The 18,896-nt window shown below is 39.2% G+C and overlaps 1 protein-coding gene across 8 annotated transcripts in view; it reads left to right on the top strand.

Moving 5' to 3' along the window:
- TENM1 (teneurin transmembrane protein 1) overlaps nt 1-18,896 on the top strand; it is a 517,028-nt gene that overhangs the window by 471,471 nt on the left and 26,661 nt on the right. For all 8 annotated transcript variants that reach the window (XM_045030001.1, XM_045030000.1, XM_045029999.1 and 5 more), the window contains 4 exons: nt 4,412-4,778; nt 6,487-6,997; nt 13,107-13,279; nt 14,764-14,999. In XM_045030001.1, the coding sequence (XP_044885936.1) occupies nt 4,412-4,778; nt 6,487-6,997; nt 13,107-13,279; nt 14,764-14,999 (1,287 nt within the window). The remainder of the gene's footprint in view (nt 1-4,411; nt 4,779-6,486; nt 6,998-13,106; nt 13,280-14,763; nt 15,000-18,896) is intronic.

The following is an 18,896-nucleotide window of genomic DNA, read 5'->3' as shown; positions in this document are numbered from 1 at the left end:
ATGAAGTAATCCATCATGCTGTGCCATGAGAAAAACATCTTTTTGGCAGGAATTTCATGCTGGTACATGAAATTGACTTAAAATATACCAACCAGGCATAGCTAGAAAACAAAGAAACAGTGCATCCTATGCTGTGAATTTGATGTGGCCTGTCTTAATCACCTATGAATGAAATGTATCCAAGTGCTAAGAAATCCTGTGCCCCAACACTTAAACCTTTGGTGCTCTCTAATAATGGCCATTAGGTTCAATGGGTTGTGTTTTTTCTTCTAATAAAACTAAATAAAGAGCACAAGTGGCTTGCTAAACACATAGAAAATACTGACATTATTTTGTACATGTTTAGCAAGCCACTTGAACTTTTTATTTGGTTGTAATACTTGTCTTTTTGAAGTAGCCAACTTATTTGAAGAAAAAAAGCACAGTAAAGGGTTCAAAAGCAAAGAACACTCTAATGTTAGCATGAAAGAGGTATCTTATGCACAAAAAATTACCATTGAATTCAATGGGAGTTGTCTATCCTATCTAATATAGCTATGCCAGACAAAAAAATGTCGTGAAACCAAAATTAAGGTTTCAGGTACATATCTGTGATTTAAGTGCATACTCCTTCCTAAAATATTTGCGTTAAAAATATTTAGAAAGCCAGGCAAGCAGGAGTTAATCTTGCACTTCACCAGCAAGGCATTGACTCTAACTCTCAGCAGCAGTAGAGGCAACACAAGGAGTTGCCATCTAAAAGCAGAATCCCACGAAAACGGCATGTTAAATAAATATGCAGAAATGATGACTGTTGGAGCTATCATTTCACCTTGCATCCATTTCCATTGCACAAGGTTGGTAGCCCCCAATGAACTAAAACTAGACTGTCGCCCAACAATTTGGGTATGTGAGGAATGCAGGATTGGACCTTAACTGTTACCTCACCAGCCTACATTTACCCCAGGATAATCCGCAGTGCCACATTCATTCAGTTAGATTGTTTGAAAGGCAACAGCCCTTCAAATAATAAAAATACCATTTACAGTTGTCTTAATTTTAAGGAATAAGAAAAATAAATATAAAAGGGGGAAAGATTGTTTATACAGGGTTTTGAAGTACCGCTTCCGATTAAAGAGCATAATATCATGCCTAAACTTCTAACTCTAACTGAAGGGCTTTTATATGAACAGATTTTTAATAGCCACGAGGCACAGTCAAATCAAATGGGAATTGGAATGGTCCTCTGTAATTTGTGTATTAGACTTGGATGAAGCACCAACTGACTGTTTAGTCACAGAGAACTGCCAGAGGGTAATTTGATTGATGGAAAAGAATACAAAGAGGTAGAATAACCAGTGCATTTTCAAGGTATCATTGAATCTAACAAACATGGTGTAGTATTTGCTCAGATGTATCTGAATTCCCCGATCATGTTAGGAAAAATGAAGATCTTATTAGCTTATTTGGCCAAATTCTGTTGTGATACACCAGTGTGATTCTACAGTAACTCCATTAGCTTCAGCAGATATTTCGGATTTACACAAAGCTAACAGAGAGCAGACATTGGCCCTTGGTAACAAAAACTGTACAGATCTCCTGAACTAATAGTTCATCTGTTTATTTCAATATACACAAAAAAGCATCCATCAACATATGCCAAATCCTCAGCTGATCTAAATCAACAAACCTCTGTTGACATCACTGCAGCTATAGTGATTTACTTCAACTGGAGATCTGGCCCTCTAGATTTTAGGTGCCTTTGACTTAAATTAAAAATCAGTCACATAAAAACCTATTAGCCTAAAATCAGAGAAACTGATAGCTTGGCTTGAATTTACTAAATTACTAAAATCTGCAAAGTCACAGATATTTTCTCACAGTGGGAGGAACGCAGATTAGCCACTGAGCAAAAGTGGTGTCCGCTCGCAAAATAAAACCAGCTTCAAGACTTTGCAGATATTATGGTGGAGCGTCTCCTTTGTCTCACACAAACAAATATAATTATGGTGGAAATAGTTGTTTCAGCCTGAGATTTCCACAACCAGCACATTATCTAGGACAGCCATGGTTTATCACAGATCATCTCTACACCAAAGCGACCTATGAGGAAGAAGCAGGGAAGTAGGTGTTTCTTTCCTGCTACCTTTAATGTGTTCTTTGCTTTTTATAATTGTTAAAACATCTCTGCAATATGAGTACATTGAAGGCATATTTTATCAGGCCCTCTAAGTCTATTTTTAGGCATTATTTTCTGTTCCTACATAGTTTTGTTCAACTTCACAATGATCCCTCACTTGAAAAGAGGAAACCAGAATGAAGGCTGAAGCCATATATAAATCCAGCCCTAACTCCTGCTGTAGAGAGCAGAAAGTCACCAAGAAAATGAAATGAGCACCTCTACAACTGGAATCTGTTTCCAACTGTTTCACCCCATCTATCATCATTTGGAATGACTCAGCCACCTGCTGCAGTAGAAATCTTGAACCCAGCAACATCAGTCTTAATGCCAGTTATTATGCTATCTAGCAAAATGGAGTAAAAGAAGGAATCTGATCATTCAGTGAGCTTCCCTAATTCTACGATATAGCCAGTATAACCACCCAGGGCGACACATATTAGTCACATAGCCCTCACTTTAGAAAAACATCAATTATCAAACCAGCAACATACTTCTTAGAATGAGCCTATTCAGGAAATACTGAATCTTGAGTAACTGAACAGATTTTCTTTCAGCCTGGTGCCTCAGCAGATCTCAGACAGGCAGGTATCCTGGGATCCCCATACTCTTCACCATATGTCATTCCTTAATGCTGAGTCTTACATTAGCCTCTGCAGTCTCTGAAATCATAGAGGTTTTAATTAGCACAGTGAAAAAACGAAGCACAACAGCAGCAGCAACAAGAACAAAGTAATAGTTGCCACAAAATCTTCTGCATGGAATATGTCACATTTTATTGATTTATTTACTTACTATGTTTTAAATATTTAACTTGGAAAGTCCCGTTCAGATGAAATCATTTCTTTTCTCAGAAACACCAACAGTAAAAACAGGCTAGAATGTAACCCTCATGGCTTTATTCTTATTTGACCCTTCAGTAGTGACACTATGGTTCAGATTTTCTCCTGGCCAGCACTGGGAGGAGGAGTGGGTCTTCTAAAAGCATGTTGACCCAGCCAAGATTCCCAGGAAGATCACAGTAGGGGACAAGTTGCTGTGTGCTTTTGAAACATAGCAGAATGTAGCCCCAGCTAACATGTGGCAGACAGCAGCATGTGAGCTAGATGAATGGGAAAGGTACTGGCCATGCCCCCTAGCTGGCAGGCCATATTCCCAATGGTCATGATGCACCAGAAACAATGGCACTGGGGTCATGCCTCTAGCACTATTTTGAGCACTATGTTGGAAATCTTGCTTTTGCTGCTGCACCAAAGAAAGAGGTTCCCACTGATCCTTACCACTCCCTCCCATATAGTACAGGGCAAAATCGAACCATAAACATATAGGTATTACTTAATCCACCACTAAAATATGGTATTCATCAAAAAATCCAATCATTACAAGTACTTATGATTAATTAGATACAGTATTGTGTTATGAAGAATTAACTAGCTAATAGTTGGGATGGTAGATAAGGCTTATTAACGTTCCGCTCTTAGTTAATAAGCATTGAAAAAATATCCTGTTCCTCTGCTCTGTAGCTTTTCCTCTTGGCCTAGCAGTCAGTTAGTGTTATAACACTGACAGTCCCTTGCTAGTTTTTCACTCTGCCAAAGCTCGCTGCAACCTTGAAACAATAACATTCAAACTTGGAAAATTTTCTGGCTGATGTTGCATAACATGAATTGTGTGTGTTTTTATTTGCATGATGCATATGTATTATTATGTTCCCACCTAAATGGGCTTGTGTAAGTAGTACATTTAAACTTCAGATGATGCTAAGGTATAATAGAAATAAGCATTTCTTCCACATTAATACTAGAAATGATCCCACCATTTGAAAATGCTTTGCTGAAACTTTTTGACAGCCAGCCAAACAAGCTTGAAGTTGTAATATAATGGAACACCAATGACATCCAAAGACCACCAGGTGCCCATATACCGTGGTGATGAGCACAGTTTAAAAGCATGTGTATAAATGAGTCCCCCTATAGTTATTTAAATGGAGTATATTCCCTAATATTATTTTGAGGGTTGTATCCATCTTTTTAAAAAGCAGTAATTACAAGTTTTGTGGGTGTTAATTATCACATGAGTTAATCACAATGAACATTATAATAAAAATGGATAAAGATTGGTCACTCATCATATTGCAGAAAACATTGTGAATTCATTTTCTTTCTTTCTGTTGCACCCATCATAAGACTTTTATGGAGAGTGGTATTGAGGGAGAAAAAAGCCACTTAATCAAATCTAGTCTTGTTTTTGCAGGTGCGGTTAGAGTGGCCAACAGACCTCGCCGTCAACCCTATAGACAACTCATTGTATGTACTGGACAATAACATTGTGCTGCAGATTTCTGAGACTAAGCGTGTGCGAATTATTGCGGGTCGCCCTATTCACTGCCAGGTACCAGGCATGGATCATTTCTTGGTCAGCAAGGTGGCAATCCATTCAACCCTGGAATCAGCTAGAGCAATCAGTATATCTCACAGTGGGACACTGTACATTGCTGAGACAGATGAAAGAAAGATAAACCGCATACAGCAAGTTACAACAAATGGTGAGATCTCCATAATTGCTGGAGCCCCAACAGATTGTGACTGCAAGATTGACCCAAATTGTGACTGTTTCTCAGGTGAGCAGAGGCTAATCATCTCCCTTCCCTATTTTGTTGAGAGCCCATAGTCTTGGTTTGGGTTACAGTATCTGCAAGAACAAAAACTGTAAAATGATTCTTTTTCCTTAAGAAGCTAAAAAATTCTGTAACAGTTCGGCAAATCTTTTTGAATTCGTTTAATTAAGCAGAAAATAAATGTGTATCTTTCCACAGTAGGCACTGAAGGAGCCTCTAGGCGGGCTTTGTCTACCCTGTTTTGAAGCAGATCATTATGCACAGGTCTAAATTCACGCTGAGCCTACCTTACATGTCAGTTTTGCTTATCCATTTTCAGATATCACCGTCCTCCATCAGAGCTTGGAATTTACCTTTCAGTGCTAATTACTTGGAGTCCACATAGCCCTTTTTATCAAGTGTCCCAAAGTGCTTCACACAGAATGTAAAACCCTATTTTATGCCTCCTCTAAACCTGAACCACAGAGGATATTCAAAAGTTGCCTCTTGCTGCACATTTTAAGTGGTGTAGCCAACACCCCTCTGGCACAACACATACTGTATGTGCCAGTCAACACTTCTGGCAACGCAAGCTGCTCCCTCCTTCATGCACCAGAATACTGGAAGCCAAATTATGACTACCTCCTTCATAAATGCTCTGGGAGAGGAGAATGTAATCACTTATTTCAGTCTTCATCCACCAGTCCAATGCAGTGTTCTCTGGCAGGAAACATGGTAGCAGTTTAACAGGGCAGAGCAACACAGCACAACATTTTAGATAAGAAAGCAGAGTTACTGTATCTAATTACAATACTACAGGGGGGAATTGTCGATAGGCTGGCTGTAATTACACAGATTGGAATTCGGCCAGGACACTGGAATTAACACCCCTCCTTGGTGCCAGGGGTTCGTTAATAAGCAAAAAGCGTTGTTTGCATCTGATATGAAGAGAGAAAAAAAATCAAACACCTGTGGGCCAAAGGGTTTGGTTCACTGACACTTCACACTGCAGTAGTCATGAAAGCACCAAGTACACCTCTAAGTGACATCAGGTTCAAATATAGGTGAGATTGACCTCAGAAGTCTCAACTCGGTATGACCTTATTCAGCTAGTAAAGGATAACAATGGAGATTCTTCAAGCACTCCTTAGGGTGCAGTGACCCCCCCCCGGCTGAAAAGTCTGGAGGAAGAGATGTGCAGTGCAGTCCAGTCCAGTCCTGATAGTTGCCAGTGCTGGCTGGGAAGGGGGCAAGGTTGATATTTCTCATTTGTTCTGTACTAAAGTTTATTAAACGCTGGTTGTTGGGTTGGTTGTTTTTTTTTTAATATAAGATAATCTCCACTTGTAATTGTATCCAAATTACTGCTATTTATTTTATGAGTGGATATTTTATTTATGGAATTATTGTACTTTGACTATATGACAGTGGGAAAGAAGTGAGGAGAGAATCTTCAGTTGTCATTATTTTGTGCTTTTGCATCGTACAATGTAATAGTTTTCCCAGCAGCAGGCTTTTGGATTTAGCAAAATTGGTGTAACTGAGATAATTGTATCTTATTGTTAATTTTCAGTGATGCTGATTCAGAATTACACCATTTTAGATAATGGGTTTTAAATTCATTGAAAAAAAATTGGTTCACTAACTCTTATCAAAGATTTTGGAGGCAGAGTGTGATGTCTCACACTGTGAAAGGGTAAACACAGAGATAACGGATTATATTTTTTTCCAGGTGATGGTGGATATGCCAAAGATGCAAAGCTGAAAGCACCTTCTTCTCTAGCAGTCTCTCCTGATGACACACTGTACATAGCAGATCTTGGCAATATTCGCATCCGTGCAGTCAGTCGAAACAAGGCTCATCTCAGTGACATGAATATTTATGAGATCGCATCCCCTGCAGACCAGGAACTGTATCAGTTTACCACCAATGGGACCCATCTTCACACACTTAATCTGATAACAAGGGACTATATTTACAATTTCACATACAATGGAGAAGGAGACATTGCCACAATCACTAACAGCAATGGGAATTCGGTTCATATTCGCAGAGATGCTAGTGGGTTGCCTCTGTGGCTAGTGGTGCCTGGAGGCCAGGTGTATTGGCTAACAATAAGCAGCAATGGTGTTCTGAAAAAAGTATATGCTCAAAGCTACAGCTTAGCCCTGATGACATATCCTGGCAACACAGGCCTTCTAGCAACCAAAAGTAATGAGAATGGATGGACAACAGTTTATGAGTAAGTTCCTAATTTTAAACATCTTTTTCTTTACTCTGAAGTCTCCTAAAGCATGCTATTTGGAATGAAAATTGTGTTTTTTCAAGCCAGCTCTAATAACTCGGCACGATACAAGACATGTAGAGCTGTTGCATACACTTATACAATACACAGCAGTATTAATTCTGAAGTGTCAAAGCCTGCTGTATGTGAAAGCACAATACTTAGTACGTATTAAGTGTTACAAAAAGTACTTGAAATTATACTTTGTTTGCCCTTTTGTTATTTAAAACCCCTGCAATCTGTACAGTATGTTTATGACTTTGGTTAGACAGCAGCTGGTGGAGCAGAGAGAGAGACAGAGCTCAAGTCTAGAAACCAACTGAGGGAATGAGGAGGGTCCATAAAAAACCTTGTTTGGAAAGGGACCTTTTTGCATCTTGGATTGTATTTAATTGAGTTGATCAGTGTGGTTGGGACTTGAAATGAGAATAGAGGCTGTGGCAGTAGCTTTGTTACTCAGGAATTTAGCAGAAGGTGGTTGAGCAGGTGAAGATGCACGTGATGAAATGGAGCAGGAAGTTTGCCCTGGGGAGAAAAAAGTAAGAAGGGAGAAATAGTGTTCGCAGAACACTTGACTTAAACTTGGAGAGAGTGCTGCAAGAGGAAATTAAGTTGGGGATCTTAAAGGAATGAAAGTACAGAGATAGAGGAAGATGGAAAAGTTTCCAACAGTAGGCAAAGAGGATATATAATAACTAGCAAGGGAGTCCAGGAGAAAGGCCTAAGGAGTGGTGGACGCTAAATATAAACTTGAAAGCACTTCCAAAGAGCAAGAAAGGATGGTAAAAGGTGTCAGTCAAGCAGTGGGGGGATATAGGAGCTATCAAACATTCAGACTAACTGGATGGCATCCCAGAGGGAGGTTGCACATAAGAAAAGGTTCATGTTTGCTTCAAGGGATATGTGACACTTCAGGATTCCTTATTTTTTACTAATTCATTTTAGTGTTGCTGGTTAAGGATACAAAGAGTGATTGATTAACTTATGCATGTTAACACTGTGATATTTCAGAGGTGCTAATAGGAAAGAAGGTTAAGGAATGTTTTCTTTATTGGATAGTGTGAAAAGAATGAATTATGGTCCAAGACTAAAAATGGAAATAATCGGGTTAGATATAAGCAGAAAATACAGTGAGAATTAGGCAATAGCCAAAACTGCTTAGCAAGATAGTTGAGTCACGATCATTAGAGGGCTCCAGAAATATATTATATAAAGTCTGAGTGGGATTGATGCAGAGAAAAACTGCTGCTCATTGCATAGGCTGCGATTGGATATCTAAGATATTTTCCCATCATGGCCTCTATAATTCTGTCATAGACAGATTAAAAGGGTTGGCATAAGCCCAATAAAATGGAGATATGTACATTTTTGATGGTGTGCTGGAAAACAGTACCATATATGTTCTTCCTAGTTCAACTTTTGATCTCAGGAATTTTACTGGTACAAATTTCAGCTATAATGGACCAAAATAATGCTCTCCAAATTAATTCTGAGTGCTCACTGTGTCCCGGGTGCTGTTGTGACAGTGATTTGACAATGTTTTCACTTATTCTAAGAGCTTTAGATGTAGATTAAGCATATATATGTGTTTCATGAATAATTGAATTCAGTGATCTACAATAATGTGTATTATAGTTAATTTTAACTTCTTTGTCATAACTCTGACAGTATGGACATGTCCCATTTCAATACATCAGGACTATGGGATCAGGATCTAAGCCATTGGTCAATCACTTTTTCAAAAAGATTTCATAATAGTTCCAGATCATGTCTGTTACTTCTTAAAATAATTACCAGGGCTTTATCTTTCATTTGAGTAGCAGATAACCTTTCAAGAGCAGATTATTTTTAAATATGTGGCTCTTGGCAGGTTTCATTGGCTATTTTTACCCCCATCCCACTGAAATGTTTACAGGACATTCAGTTCAAAATACTTTAATGGAATTATTGCTTGAATCTGTTGCTCTCCGGCAAGTCATTCGTTCAAGCATAACTAAAGCTTTATGGTAACATTATTTTTGAAGAGCTCAGTCTTCTCGTAAGTGCTCCCCGTTGGATGTAAGAGAGACTTCGTCACTTGGAGTCACCTGGGTTTTGAAGGGGTATAACGTTGTCTGACAAGAAGAAATTCAAAAGAGCACATTCTAAATGAATATAACATGTATGACTAGCATTAGGAAGTTTTGCTAAATTAAACATTTCTTCACACTTTCATTGTTTCAACTCCAGGTGATGTAACTTACTGTCATCACTCATTCTAGAATATGATTTCACTGTGATGAAATGGGGAAGAGAGGAGAGGCCATCTATTTGTTATTCTCTCACTCTATTTTTTTTTCTCTACGATCATTCAGTGGAATTTACATATTCCCATTACAAAATAATAAGAAGATAAAAAATAAAAAATGCAATACTGCCATAAATATTTTTGTCAAATATTTTAAGTCATCCATCTAAGTATGACTAATGTTTCTATCAATGATTCACCTGTAATAATTATGTATGTTCCAGGTGAAGCATTAGACCACTTATAATTTGTGTTTCCAATGGGGTAGAGTATTAGGGTCCTACCCAGCAAACCCTTATGGCCAGGAGTAATAGTAAAAATACCAAACAGCCCCATTGATTTCAGTGACTACTTGTAACTTCCAGTGGTGTTTACATTAGGGCCCGGATGCTTTTCTTCCAAGAATAATTACTACTGCTGTGAATAATCCCATGACAGATGAAATATAACACACACATTTACAGTCAGTGGGACAACGCACAGTAATTAGCACTACAGTTGATAGCACAGGTTTTCAGGATGGAATTGAGCCCTCCTTCTCTGAGGGGTTTACAAGATAAGATAGTCCTTGTGTATCGTATACTCAGACAGTATTTTCCAGATAGGTTAGGATACTTTCCACATTCCAAGCACCTTGATTTTCATTTTGAAAATTAGATGTTTTGAAAGGGTTAGATGCATCTGAATTGCTGCTGAATCCTACATAAAGATAGGGTTGGGGCCAGGAGAATTAATATATGAACAACTTTCAAATGAAATTGCTTGAAATCGTGTTTGCTTTTTAAACCAGATTTGCATTCAAATCTAAAAGTTCAAACCACGACACTGTCAAGCTGAAATAGGGATGAGTTTGTTTAACAACATGTATCATACATACATTGGAATACGAGCAAAGATAATGAATAGTTCAGAACATCTACCTGTATGTCAGTTTCCCTCTCTGAGAGAAATTATGAAGAGGGAGGAAAACCACCTACAAAAGCACTTGTCACCCGTTCTACTATTATCTAATTAAATGGAAGTGCTGAAAGAACGCTTGCAGAAAATTGCAGCTAATGTACAATTTTCAGTCATCTTTTTTTAATATTGTATCATTAAAGCCATGAAAGGAGAAAGATTTTTGTTAGGGGCCTCAGTTAAAAACTAGGACAAAAAAAACCACATATCAGAAAATGTTCCCTTTAAATCATTTTATTTTTTTATTCTTATCCTTAACTATATGCAGTACATAGAAATGAAAATGAGCTTTGAATGTACATTGTCCATTGTGCATCTCATTCATTGATGAGCACTTCCTCATGTGAGTAGTTCCACTGAAATCAGTGGGATTATTTTCCAGATTAAATGGTCACTGACCTGAGTGAGGGTTGTGTAACTGAGTCCTAAATTAATATTAATAGGTCCTGATTCTGACACTCTTACCGTATTGTGGTCTGCAATGATTCCCATTGATCCCAAGAATGGTACTCATGGTAACTTAATACTCATCATGAATAATGGTGGCAGAATCTGGTCTTCAGGGGTTTTTTAGGAGGGAACTGTAAAAGATCTCCTTATGGCCAGATTGTGGAATCTTTACTCAAACTGGTGAATTCTCACTTATGTGAGTAGTTCTATTAACTTCAGTGAGACCACTCACTTGGGTACATGTTCATCAGTGCAAGGGTTGTGCAATCTGGCCCTTCCTGTTCCATGTGTAATCATTCATGTCCACGTCTACACTGACCCTGAGTAGCATATTTTCCTCTAGTCCCATTTTCATCAGCACAACTGCGCAGGGAGTTATGTATCCCGGTACCGTAATTACGGTGGCAGAATCAGACCCTACATTTTATTCTCAAATGAGTTCCAATAAAGGGGCAATAAAAAATAGGCAATCTGAATGCTCCAGCTAGCCTCTCGCATCTGTTCCATCAGGCAGGAAATGAAATATGATTGACCAACTTTAATGGAGAGTTTTCCAATGATGAACAATAGTGATTTGAATTAGTCAGGTTAACTAGCAGCTGTGGAAGCTGGTCAATTTCCATACAACCAGGATGGGGGGTGTGTGGAATGTATGTAAGCGTTCATAATATATATGAGTATAGTAGAAAAACAGAGAGAGATAACTATAATATTTCTAGCATTTGATGAATTCATTTGGCAAAAAAGCAAGTTGTTCAGCAGTTATGTCTGAAACATGTTTTCATCTGAAAAGAACATCTGCTGTATTTTTCTCTTCTTTCTTTTTATGGGGAATCCAAACTTCTTCCCTCATTTTATGCACAAATACTTCTAGGGCCACATGGACATTGTTTGGCTAATTTAGTCTTTTGTAGTACAGCAATGCTGTCAGCACATTAAACAAAGACCATGGCCAGATCAGTGCTGTAAAATGGAGTGGCTCCATTGAAGTCAATGGAACTACACCATTTGACACACTAGCAGAGATCTGGCCTCATAGTGTTTTGTAGATATGGGGAGAAAGACTTTAAAATATAATAATCTAACTATTCAGAAATATGCCCTTTCTCACATGACTAGTCCTATCTCAAATAAGTAGACCTGTAATTTCAATCTGTCCACTTGGATGGGTCAGAAGTATTCACATCAGTGGGAGCTATAAGACTGGGCCTTATTATGTACCAATGCCAGGCACAGAGTGGTGGTCTGCATAATTTTTTTCAGAGCGAGGTTAGTCAATCATCTGCATCGAGCTGCTGGCTATAAGTGAAAAGGATATTATTGTATATCATTTGAATTCCAAATAGTACTGCTTAAATATGTGTTAACAACTTGTAGTGATGAGATATGAATCAGTTTTAATTTTGAAAAAAAATCACATTATCTTAAGTAGTAACAATATTAATAAAACCACAAAATCACATGAGAGCCTTGAAAGAGACCAGTTTAACTGAGATCTCGGGTCAGCCTCTGTCCGGGTTTTCATTCTGCTTTACTACTGTCCAGAAGGTCACCTCAGTTAAGAGTACAAACATATTTGTAGAAGTGAATATCCATTTGAGATGTTGTTCCAGGTCTGTGCATTATTCACTTTTTCATAATGTGGGCTGATTTGAATATACATAATGTTCCCTGAAATAAAATAATTCACTCAACACTGATGAAATATGGGTTATCTAAAATGTTTAGGTCCAGTTACTACTGTCCTGTGTCATGCTGAGTAGTTCTTACTCAAGAAATCCCATGGGAAATATTCATCTAAGTAAGTACCAAGCAGGCAACATAACCATTACGAATTGGATCCTATGTATTTACTTATAACTGTAGGGTCTTTTTTAATTTTTCATCAGACATATTAAATATTTAAAATTCAGCAACAAAATATTATGTTTGTATTTTGCAGTATCTAAGAACTAGGATTAATTTGATTCAAATATTAGAAAATGTCATTGTTAGTTATCTGAATGCAGAGTGACCTCTAGTGGCAGCTTTCCTATATCACATCAAAGAAAGTTTAAATCACCACGGATTGTATATGTTGCAACTTAACATGATACAGGTGATTCAGACAGTGGTTTTACACTAAAGTGACCTATTACCTATTTTATCCAGCAGTACTAAAAAATATAGCTCAAATTAGAGATAAAGAAATCAAAAGTAGAAGAATTAACACAACATTTAACAATTAATTAAACAATTTACCTTTTTATTTATTGTGCAGTGTTGGCAATCAGCATTATTTAAACTTGCACCATAATTGCTCATAGGAGCACATACAAATTTATACTGACCCTCTCCAAAGTTCTGTAACATTTGAATCTTCTGTTTTTTCAGGTATGACCTTGAAGGCCACCTGACTAATGCAACGTTTCCAACTGGTGAGGTCAGCAGTTTCCACAGTGATGTTGAAAAACTAACAAGAGTAGAACTTGAATCTTCAAACAGAGAAAATGTGATCACAGCTACAAACTTCTCAGCTACCTCTACTATATACACTTTAAAACAAGGTAATTAAAGTATCTCTGTTTCTTTTGCCATAGTTATTAAATTTGAAACTATAGCCTCTTGCATTTGTATCAGTTTGCCAAAAAAAATCACCTTACTTTGTCTGATTGTTTCCTCCGAACTTCAACACAAATTTCTAGTTCCTGTTTTATTATACTACCCAAGTAACTACTAGAAATGGACCATTGGTGGGTGCACTTCCAACTATGAGTGTATTCAGGGGTCAATGGGTACACTGTTTTTTGAAATCTCTGCTATCTCTAGACTTTATGCGTAACACCATTTAGTATCTCAATATCAAAGTGGTAAGAATTGACTTTAATGCAGTTAGTTTTGTCATTCTAAGAAATACCCCGCAAAAGATTGACTTGCCATATTGACACTGTAACATGGAAATGTCGTCAGTGGCTGATGTGGGAAATTCATTCCTGGCAATGCCACCTTCTAGCAGTGGTTCTTATAGGAATGACAACAAAATGTGACCCATATCAGCTGCTGAGTGCATGTAGGTAGGTCATGAATACCAAGATTCTGAGTAGACAGGTGCTCAAGCTATTGCAGCTACACTTTATTTTTAGTGTGCACACTCAATAAAGCTAGCGTATGTATGTCTCATTGAGCTGGAAATTACACCTTCCAGCTCCAGGGCAGAAGTACCCAGAGAGGTGCAGCACAGAATTCACAGCCTGGGGAAGGAAGACTTAAGGTGGCTTTAAACCACCTTAGCATTGTCCCAATCCAGGGCAGCTCCAGGGCCTGCAGCATAATTTTAACTATACTTGAAGCCTATCTAAGCCTATGGCAGCTTCCATTGGGTGCCCTGTGGGCTGCAGCACTGCCTAGATTCTTCACAGCATTTCATGTTCTGGTCTCACCACTGACACATCCCCTCCTGCCGCCAGCTGCACCCCTGACATGCTCTCTATGCCAGGGCTTGTGGAGGGGGTCCTCAGAAGGCAGCCTTATCACTGATTTCCACAGCACGTGTGCCAGGGAAATCCTCCCACCACCAGAAATAGGGCTTTTCAGCCCTTTTATATGGCGTAAAGAGGACAGAGTTGGGGGAGAGGTTCTTATCCTAGATAGTTGAAAAAATAACTGTCAGACTCGACCTCAATTCTTCGTTAAGTTCATTTAAGGGTTATGCTTTACTATATTAGTGGCATATTGATCCCAACAGACTAATCATCAGCATACTGTCAGAGTGGCCAAAAAGCCAACCTGATGAATTCACTTTTTTAAAAGCCTATGATCTGAAGGCAGATGACCTTTATTCAGATGCCTCCAATATGAAAATAATAAGGCCTAAATTTACTGAAAATTTGTTTACATATGTGAAGACCTGCAGCCTCCAGGTTACAAACATATACCGATGTTGGTATATATACAGCTGCCTATAAACCATGGACAAACATACCCTTGCACATCTAACATCTGTTTCATAAAGGTGGAAAACTGAACTTTCCCCATCTTGTTTTATTGACAGACAACACGCAGAATATCTATCGGGTCAGCCCGGATGGTTCGCTGAGAGTCACATTTGCCAGCGGAATGGAGATCACTCTAAACACAGAGCCCCACATTCTAGCAGGTGTTGTTAACCCCACTTTGGGAAAGTGCAATATCTCATTACCTGGAGAGCATAATTCAAACCTCATAGAATGGAGGCAAAGGAAGGAGCAGACCAAAGGCAATATCTCAGCATTTGAGAGAAGGTTACGGGTAAGGATTCCTCCTTTGTAAAGTGCAGCATTTCTTCTGAAGACAACTGACTTAAATCTTGTTGAAATGTATTTCTTTATAAAAATCGTGATGAAGAGTATATTTTAGAGCTAGGCCCTAGCCACAGATTTCAAACACAAATTGTTTCTCCCAAGCTCACGGGGATTCTGATCCATTGTTTTTTTATTTTAGTTGTTAAACTTGACCTCCAGATATAATTGCATTTTTTTCTTTTCAATTAAATTATGATTTGTGGCAAAAGCCCGGTGCAAAGGGCAACGTGTAGTTACTCTGCCCCCATAGCAGATTGTGAGTCTTTGCATTCTGACTTCCCTTCTTGTTCTGGCTGGAGGTAATCTCTGCCAGCTGCCCAGTGCTGTACCTGGGGCAGATTACTTCTAGTGGTGCACTGCTGAACTGCACTTGCCAGTACATCTGGCAGAAGGGGGAGATTAAGGCAAGTCAAAAGCTATGCCTCCATGGTGCTGTTCTCTCTCTCTCCGTATGGTATCGACGATACAACTTGCATCCCTCATTCCCCTGCACGAGTGCATTAGCCAGGTCACAATCTGGTCCTAATAAACAAGCATTTTTAAATTGCATCCTTGGTTTGTATTTTCCTTCCTGAGAATTCACAGATGATAATGACAGATGGTCACATTCACCATTTGATTAACAGTAAGACCCAAAGCAACTGTTAAACTGTTAAAAAAAAAAAGGTGCTTTAAGAAATCAGTAATATTTTTGACACAAACACTGCTTGAAAAACCTGTAAAATGAGTGGGAATATTTAATATTCAAAGTAATGATTAGCAACAATGGGGTGCATAGGTATATATTATCTTGGATTATGCCAAATTAAACTCTGAATGTTTGCAATCAAATATTTCAGGGATGCCTCTTGGTTGTCAGTCCTACATGATTTTTTTTCTCAGAAAAATGTGTGAATTTATTCAATTTAATCTCCATTTTTAAACTTGGATAATGTATGCACACATTCACTTCTTTGTTAAGTATTTAATTATTATGTTATTATTGCTTATTATTTGTATGAATGTAGCATCTAGGATCCCTAGCCATGGACCATTCGGCTCAGGGTTGTACAAATACAGACCAAAAAGATAGGGAATCTATTAGTGAATCATGAACCCAACCAGTGATCAGAGTGTGGTTATCATGACAAAGCACCTATCTGTTATGAAACAAACTGTCAGACCAAATGCCTTTCCGACCACTGGATCATAATTTCTTCACAAATACCTTGCATACGGGACAAAGCCTCATTTGGTTTCCCTTGCATTTCCTCGGATTGTCCAGTCACCTCTTCTCCGTCACAGTTTGAATACTCGTTTTAGTTATGACCGGAAAAGTGGTTGAACAGTTCAGTAACTCCTCACTTAACGTCCTCCCACTTAACGTTGTTTCGAAGTTACATCACTGCTCCATTAGGGAACATGCTCGTTTAAAGTTGCGCAATGCTCCCTTATAATTATAAAAATTGGAAAGAGTCCAGCGGAGAGCAACAAAAATGATTAGGGGGCTGGAGCACATGACTTATGAGGAGAGGCTGAGGGAACTGGGATTATTTAGTCTGCAGAACTGAAGAATGAAGGGGGATTTAATTGTTGCTTTCACCTACTTGAAAGGGGGTTCCAAAGAGGACGGCTCTAGACTGTTCTCAGTAGTACCAGATGACAGAACAAGGAGTAATAGTTCCAAGTTGCAGCGGGGGAGGTTTAGGTTGGATATTAGGAAAAACTTTTTCACTGGGAGGGTGGTGAAGCACTGGAATGGGTTACCTAGGGAGGTGGTGGAATCTCCTTCCTTAGAGGTTTTTAAGGTCAGGCTTGACAAAGCCCTGGCTGGGATGATTGAGTTGGGAATTGGTCCTGCTTTGAGCAGGGGGTTGGACTAGATGACCTCCTGAGGTCCCTTCCAACCCTGATATTCTATGATTCTATGATAACGTCGTTTGGCTGCCTGCTCTATCCACTGCTTGTAGGATTCTGTGGAAGAGCAGCGACTTTACAAAAACAACAGGGAGTCCGGTGGCACGTTAAAGACTAACAGATTTATTTGGGCATAAGCTTTCGTGGGTAAAAAACCTCACTTCTTCAGATGCATGGAGTGAAATTTACCGATGCAGGCATTATATAATGTTACAGAGGTACTCCCTTTTCTTCATGTGTCATTATATAATGCCTGCATCTGTAACTTTCAGTCCATGCCTCTGAAGAAGTGAGATTTTTTTTATCCACGAAAGCTTATGCCTAAATAAATCTGTTAGTCTTTAAGTTGCCACTGGACCTTTGTTGTTTTTGTGGATACAGACTAACACGGTTACCCCCTGATACTCGACTTTACAAGGGAGCATTGTACAAGTTCCTCTTCTCTGCCTCCTCCCCCTCCCTCCCAGTGCTTCCCCCACCGCCAAACAGCTGTTTAGCAGCGCTTAGGACTTTCTGGCAGAGAGGGGGAGGAACAGGGAAGCGCCGCGTCTCCGCTCTTCCCCCTCCCTCTCAGAAAGTCCTAAGCACCACCAAACAGCTGTTTGGTGGCAGGGGAAGCACTGGGAGGGAGGGGGAGGAGTGAGAACGCGGCGTGCTCCGGAGAGATGGAGTGGGGGTCGGAAGAGGCGGGCCTGCAGTGGAGCGGGGACAGGAAGAGGCGGGCCTGGAGCATCTCCTGGCAAAGTCGGTGCCTATTCTTCTGGGGAGAAGCTGCTGCTGCTGCTGCGCAAGGTGCTTCCTAGCATCCTTGGCTGCCGTGGGCTGTGCCTGTATGAGGAAGCCAGGGGCACCGCCCAACCACAGTACAGTAGAGTACTCTACAGTATATAATGCCTTTTGTCTGCCCCAAAAAAATTTCCTTGGAACCTAAGCCCCCACATTTACATTAAATCTTGTGGGAAAATTGGATTCATTTAACATTGTTTCACTTAAAGTTGCTTTTTTCCGGAACATATCTACAATGTTAAGTGAAGCGTTACTGTACTGTATTGACAAATGTGCATGTTTTAGGAATGAATGGGTGGCTCAAACGGCCTTCAACATGCAATTCAACAATTGGTTCATTTCTGCATAAGTCTTTCAGATTGTGCTTAGATAACTGCAAAACACCTATTTAAGTGCATTGAATCATAAAAGTGATAAATGTCAAAGGTGCATCTGATCATCTATTCTGCCTCATATTGCCTTATGTTCAAGTGCTTCATCCTGCTCAATATTGTTCTGATATTCGCCTTAAATTTTCCAGAGGCTAATTTCATTCCATGTTTTTAACTCATTTTCATCTGCACCTTTGTTTTCCTCAATAGCACATGCCAAAAAAGGAGGAGGTTCACGAGTGTGTTGGGCCTAGAGGAGTGAAATATGCTTAAGAAGTGAAATATGTCCATTTATTGAAAAATTACAAGCAAATTAAAGCACCCATAGATCAAGTGCTGAGTTGAAACTGCATGAAACCGCTAGTCCATTTGTTGTTCTGTTCAGAAGGAGAATCTACAGTGTATTACTCACTTGACATACTGTCATGGAAGCTCAACCCCTCTAAAAAAAATCCAGCCATGTCGCAATAGTATCATCATTATTGTGGTAAACTAAAAAGAGCCTGATTGTACTCTTGAGATGTGCACACCACAGAGACCATCCACACATGGATCCCCTCTCTGGCTCAGAAAGGCATCTCAACTGCCTACATGGAAGAGTCTTCTTCTCCCCTAGATACCACCAATAGCTACATGAAGATGGAGGGCAAACAGTGAGCATGCTGGGAGAGGACTGGATGAGATAAAGACAGGAATTGACAAAGAATATTATTCTACCTATATTATTTCTCAATATCCACCCCCATTCCCGCTCCACAATGGAATTCTCCTTTGAGGGAGGGTTCTTTGGG

The sequence above is a fragment of the Mauremys mutica genome, chromosome 9 (assembly GCF_020497125.1).
Source record: "Mauremys mutica isolate MM-2020 ecotype Southern chromosome 9, ASM2049712v1, whole genome shotgun sequence".
NCBI lineage: Eukaryota > Metazoa > Chordata > Testudines > Geoemydidae > Mauremys > Mauremys mutica.
Note: the sequence above shows the minus strand (reverse complement) of the source record. Positions and strands in the feature narration are given on the sequence as shown.